Genomic DNA, 6,521 nt, shown 5'->3' with positions numbered 1-6,521 from the left:
CTTTCCTGTTTTGTCCTGTTTTTATTTCTAAGCAGTTATGAGATGCGGCGGAAAAACATTAAACTGTTGCTGCGCCAGTTACTCAACAGGTCGTTGCTAGGTAACCAGAGTTGGGGGAGGGGACTTGGAACTGTTGGTTACCCAGCAGGTTGTTGCCAGGCAACCAAAGACTGAGTGATCCCACTGACCCAGCTTAGCTCAGCTTAGCTAAAGTCTTTTATCTGCCTACTTCTCCCAGAATGCTGTGCAGTTCTATGAATATTTTATATACTGAATATTCTACCAGACGTGTTATGTAATGATATTGATGACGTGTCTATCGTGATCTATATTGTTATTGATTTATTGTCTTGCCCTAATTTCTTAGCAACATGACAAATAGGGCATTTTTAATATGCAAGCTTTTCATATGTACTAAATCTCTTATTTTAAACATTATTCCAGTCATTTTTGCAGTTTTATTTCTAATATATTTAATCTGAGGCTTCCAACTATGTTTCAAGTCTCTTGTCAAGATGCACATTTCTCAAGGCCTGTCCAGTTACAGCCAGCCAATAGAGAGAAAATAAACGATATATAAACAAATGTAATCTTAAATTACTCTTCCTGAGTCTGGTTTTAATTCTGCAGATGTTTGAATGTGGAAAACAAATCTCTAAATGGGTTTCAGATGTTCAGAAACACTTTAATGAACTCTGTCCTTCCATCCAGGCGTAAACTAGAACTCCACCTTAATGTCACGTTGCACAGACGTCCTGATACCTGCAGGGACAGCAGCAGGAAGAGCGGCCCGTCCATCGGGCTGCGACTCTCCAGGATCTTCCTGGCTCTCTGGGTGAACAGCATCGTAGAGTATTTTCCCTCCTGGCCCCATGCGACGCTCTCATTGTCATGCAGGTCATAGCCACACAAACCAGGGCCGTCACAGGACCGATAGCTGGGCAACAGACATAGAAGTTTAAAAACTAACCTGGAGTCAGACTGAGTTAATGTGTAAAGTTGTACTAACTTGTAATAATCCACACTTCCTGTTAATGAACCAAAGAAAGAGTCGAAACCTTTTCTGGTGGGCAGGCAGGCCTTCCTGAACAACAAGCAACAAGGAATTTACTGTTATTAATTGTATTAGAGGCAATCAATAGATTAAATTTGTTTCTGCCTTGTTCAGAAGAAACAAATGAAGCTGAGTATTCCTGCTAGAGGAGAGAGATGCTGCATAATGTGGCATCGATCCGATACCAGATATCAGAGCCAGATTTACTGATACTTTTTATTTTAGTTTGATAAATCATCAGACTTCTGACCTTTAGGCACTTTTGTAGTTTCTCCTTTTAATTATTTTGTTAAAACCTAAACAGGTCTCAACAACAATTTTTGTGTATTGTTTTCTAAATAAAGTGCAAAAATATTATAATTTGACAGAATATCTAAGCAAATTTTTTATCGTAGAGTTGAGAAACTGCAATACTGATTTGGATTGATTTATCCTCCACTACTTCCTGCAGATATTGGGACACGGCAGGAAGCAGGACCCCAGTTTTCAGTGCAGCTGCTTGGTTAGCTGCATCGCTCTGCTAGCCAGCATACCGTCTCCATGGTAACCAGCTGCTGTACTGGCCAATCAGAGCTAGCCAAGTATTACCACTCTTACTAATTTGTTGTACTTTTACTTGGTTACACTTAAATATTTCCAAATATTGATTTTCTGTATTTTGAGAAAAGAAGGAATCCTAACCGACTCTTATGTAGGAAACATTTTTTTAGACTTTATGACCAGTAACTGACATCAAAGTCGAATGCTAGCTAAAAAGGCAGGATTCGACTTTGCTACCTAATCATTAAAGTTTTATGGTTAGTGCTTTAATCATAAAACTAATGTTTATGATTAAAGCACTAATCATAAACATTAGTTCTGCTAACACTAAAGCCCTACACCAGCACAGTGTTCAGCAGAAACTAATACTAAAGCCCTACAGTAGCATGGTGTTTAGCGAATGCTAATGCTAAAGCCCTACAGTAGCATGGTGTTTAGCGAATGCTAATGCTAAAGCCCTACAGTAGCATGGTGTTTAGCAGATGCTTATGCTAAAGGCCTACAGTAGCATGGTGTTTAGCGGATGCTAATGCTAAAGCCCTACAGTAGCATGGTGTTTAGCGGATGCTAATGCTAAAGGCCTACAGTAGCATGATGTTTAGTGGATACTAATGCTAAAGCCCTACAGTAGCATGGTGTTTAGCGGATGCTAATGCTAAAGCCATACAGTAGCATGGCTTTAGCATGCAACTGTATGCTAAATACAGGATGCTAATGCTAAAGCCCTACACCAGCACAGTGTCCAGCAGAAATTAATGCTGAAGCCCTTCACTATTATGGTGTTACGTGGAAGCTAACGCTAAAGCTCTACACCAGCACTGTGTTTAGCAGAACCTAATGCTAAAGCGCTGACTTTAATCCAAATATCTGCCTTTGAAAAACCGCAGCCTTTGAGCACCAATTCAATTTCGACATTACAGCTTAAACGCCCTCAGATGTAATTTCTTGTTCTGTATAGAAATGTAGATGCGTCGTTAGACTCACCTGTAGAAGCCCAGGTGCCACTTGCCCACCATGTGTGTGGCGTAGCCGGCCTGGCGGAGCCTCTCGGGCAGCGTGTCCATGTGTGAGGGCAAACAGCTGGGCTGCCTGGGTCTGATGATGGAGTGCTGTAATCCTGTGTGGATCTGATATCTCAAAGAAAACAAGATCTGTCGTCATCCCTCACAGTAAGACGACATTAATCACGTTTGAGTCAGAGCCTCGGACTCAGCAGCTATCAGTTGTTTTCTCTGAAGCAGCTGTTAGACATTAGAGCGACTCGTATCTGAGTACAGCTGTAACTGATCTGCAGAATGAACAACAGCTGCATGAAAGAAATAAACATAAAATGTGAATAACGTCAGAATTACAGCGATGACTGACAGTAAAGTTGGCTTTACACGTGTTTGATACATAGAAAAACATCTTTTGAGTTCAGATGGCTGCAGTTTGACATTTTAGCCACTAGATGTCACTAAATCTTCCACTTCCAGTTTCATGTTGAACTCCTTCCAGAAACTTTCAAAGCTAACAAATTAACCATAAAATGCTTTAATCTTCATGGTTTTATTTTATCTTTTATTCCTGGATTAAATATTAATATTCTTTTACCTGGCTTGTCTCCCCCTGCTGGCCATTGGAGAGAATACAAGTTTAATTTGAGTTGATGGTTTGTTGTTTTTACTCCATTATATTCATAATATAATATGAATATGTTATCAGATTTAGAAAACAATAACAAGAATGACAAAGTTTAAATCTAAGTTTTCTCTGGACTCAGTTACAGATTAAATTATAGATTAACATATTTCCACGTATATGTTTATTATTATTTTATTTACTGATTTAATTTTTTGGTTGTATTTAAATACGATGCTTATATACATATTTTTATATAAAAATTTCATTTATGATTATATAGTAATCATGCCATTTATTGAACACTTGATCGTTGGCAGATTAATTGAATATTTATTGGATTAACTGATTAATAACTGGATAGCAAAATGTGCTCAATAGGAGATTTTGGTTGTTTTTATTGTTAAGTGGGAAATTTTTATACTTCTGTACAGTTTTGGCTTAATTACAGCTCCGAGTGTGTTGTTATTTCAGCATATGTCGTTTTTTAGTCTGTATACTTCAGTTAAGGATTAATTAATTACTAAACGAGTCAGCTAATCACAATAAGTGACGATAAATCGTTTCAGCACTAATCAAACTGACGGTCTGTTGGACGGTGGGAATGAATTCAGTGGCTCCAGATTGAGGGTTTTTTAAAAGGTTTAGCCGTCATCGGCTGCTGAAGCGGTGCGTATACCTGCCGGTCATCAGCTGGCTGCGTGACGGCGTGCAGATTGGTTGAACGTAGTAGTTCTCCAGTATCACGCCCTCTGCTGCCAGTTTGTCCAGAGTTGGGGTTATGATGGTGGGGTTGTGGTAGCCGATGTCGTTGTAGCCCTGTCACAGATTGAGTTCTGCTTTACTCCTATGCAGTCGCTGTGGTTACTATGAGTTTTATCCAAACTGTATTTTATTTAAATGCCCTTTAATGTGACCACATCAACATTTCATTTACCTCTGCAGTCAGGAAACATTTTTTATTTTTTACATAAATTCTGTGCAAACATTTAAAACCAGCTTATTTCTTTATATTTGCTTTGTATTTTAATGCTAACCAAACTTTACTGCTGGAACCAACAGGAAAATTCAACTGCAATAGCTTCAATTTAACCCAAAGGGGGCAGCACTGAGACGGTTTTAGGCCAAATATCACAGAGTTAAATTTATATTCACAAAAAACTGTCACAATTTGCACAGACATAGTAAAGTTAGCAACCTTAAGAACCAATTTAAACAGTTTATCTGCAAAAATACAAAATAAAAAAAATAGATTTGGGGGATAGTTGCATTTACACTGCAAAAACTCAAAATCCTAGCAAGTATTTTTAGTCTCTAGTGCAAATGTCTTAGTAGTCTTGAAATAAGACAAAACTAACTTAAAAGTAACTTTTCAACAAGGTGTAGGAGCTTGTTTTAATTAAAAAAATATTTCTTAATGTTAAATTTAAAAAGTACTAGTTAATGTGGCAGATTATTTCACTTACAAGACATTTTTCCCATGTTAACAGTCAAATAATCTGCCAGATTAACTAGTACTTTTTGTATTAATACTGAGGGATTGTTGACCTAAAACAAACTACTATATCTTGTTGAAAAATTATTCGCAAGTTAGTTTTGTCTTATTTCAAGTGTACCAAGATATTTGCATTATAAACCAGATAAAATACTTAGAGTTGGGTTTAGCATTGAACCTAGTGTCAACTCTGCAAAAACAGTGCAACTAGCATTTTATTCATCAGTATTAAGTAATTATTGAATAAGAAAAAAATTCCCATATCTTGCAGGAAAGTTACTTGTAAATTAGTTTTGTCTTATTTCAGGAATTAAGACATTTGCACTAGAAAGTAAACCAAAAATACTTGTATTTTAAACCACCAAAACAATATTTTTCTTACAGATAAACAGCCTAACTTGGTTTTCCCAAGGTGCTAACGTTATATCTGCAAATTGTGACATTTTTGCATAAATTAGTTTAAGATAGTTGTACTAGAAACCAAACCAAAAATACGTGGTAAGATTTTGGATTTTGCAGTAGAAAAATTGACTTGCTGAACACTAATAGACTTGTTACTGCTATGCAGGCTTTTAAACTGTAGCAAAAATTAATGTTTCCTTCAAGTCTGAGTACTTGTAAGGTGAATAAATCAAACTTTCTTCCAGAAACTCACTTGGTCGTCGATCAGAATGAAGATGATGTGCGGCTGATTCTTCCTCCCAGTCTCACCAGTCTGAACGTTGCTGCTGTTCATGCGGTCTGACTGGGACTGAGCTGACAGGAAGTCCAAGCTGAGGAAAACGCTCAGCACAGTTGCAGCTGCCTGCATCGTTATGGCTCCTACAGGAAACGCAAAACAGGGCAAAACAGACTCAAACAACACCAGAAAGACGGACAGGGCTGAAAAATGTCTGAGTGGGCACAGTTTCACACGAGCATGCCATCGCTGCAGGATGGAGCGTAGATCATAAAACCACATTTGGGATTGACTCGCCAACTTGGCTGAAGCTGTGACCTGAAACGCATCCATCTGCTGGAGGAGGGCTTTAAAAGCCTTTATGAAGCTGGAGCCGAGGAACAGCTCCAATAAAGAGCCATGAAAATATTAACTGTGGCAGAGAGAGCAGAAAAAGGTCAGTTTGAAGAATTTCAGCACAACTCTTTTACCAGCCGCTGGGATTATGCAACTTGTTTGAATTTAAAACATTAAAGAAGTAAAACTGTGATTTGTTGAGTTGCAATGTAAACATACCTATAAAATATCTGAGATAAAACAGTAAAATGCCTGCAGTTATAAACACTCCAAGTTATAAACACTCATTTTTTTATAAGAAAAAAGTCAAAAATTCACCATAATCATATTTTGCAACGTTTACAGGTAAACCTAGGGCTGGACGACATGTCATAATATAAGCGTTTCATGTCAGCCAATATCGATAATTGATTGATGAGTCTGTTTATATATATATATGCAGTACTGCCAAAGTGGTGGGATAACATTTCCTGTTTTTGTCCAGACTTCACTCCGTGCCGTCGTTTATTATTTTTAGCAGTTATGAGGCAAAGGGGAAAAACCTTAAACTGCTGCTGCGCATGTTACTCATCAGACCGTTGCTAGGTAACCGATGTCAGGGCGGAACTTGAAGCTGCTTGTTTCTCATCAGGTCGTTGCTAGGTAACCGATGTCAGGGCGGAACTTGAAGCTGCTTGTTACTCATCAGGTCGTTGCTAGGTAACCGATGTCGGGGCGGAACTTGAAGCTGCTTGTTACTCATCAGGTCGTTGCTAGGTAACCGATGTCAAGGCGGAACTTGAAGCTGCTTGTTCCTC

The 6,521-nt window shown here is 38.2% G+C and overlaps 1 protein-coding gene across 1 annotated transcript; it reads right to left on the bottom strand.

Moving 5' to 3' along the window:
• Positions 1-589: 589 nt before the first annotated feature.
• Positions 590-6,503, bottom strand: LOC103132928 (arylsulfatase I-like). The gene is made up of 5 exons (XM_007544693.2): positions 5,365-6,503; positions 3,894-4,033; positions 2,579-2,728; positions 1,010-1,084; positions 590-937 (listed from the first exon to the last, which is right to left on the bottom strand). The coding sequence occupies exons 1-5, from the start codon at positions 5,719-5,721 to the stop codon at positions 667-669; spliced, it is 993 nt and encodes a 330-aa protein (XP_007544755.2). The 5' UTR covers positions 5,722-6,503; the 3' UTR covers positions 590-666.
• Positions 6,504-6,521: the final 18 nt, after the last annotated feature.

Source organism: Poecilia formosa, unplaced genomic scaffold (assembly GCF_000485575.1).
Source record: "Poecilia formosa unplaced genomic scaffold, Poecilia_formosa-5.1.2 Scaffold1583, whole genome shotgun sequence".
NCBI lineage: Eukaryota > Metazoa > Chordata > Actinopteri > Cyprinodontiformes > Poeciliidae > Poecilia > Poecilia formosa.
Note: the sequence above shows the minus strand (reverse complement) of the source record. Positions and strands in the feature narration are given on the sequence as shown.

Coding starts and splice junctions, on each gene's coding strand:
- LOC103132928 (XM_007544693.2), bottom strand. CDS start 5,721: ATGGATGCGTTTCAGGTCACAGCTTCAGCCAAGTTGGCGAGTCAATCC. Junction 4,034..5,364: donor TCATTCTGATCGACGACCAA/GTGAGTTTCTGG, acceptor AATCTGTGACAG/GGCTACAACGACATCGGCTA. Junction 938..1,009: donor GGAAGTGTGGATTATTACAA/GTTAGTACAACT, acceptor TCTGTTGCCCAG/CTATCGGTCCTGTGACGGCC.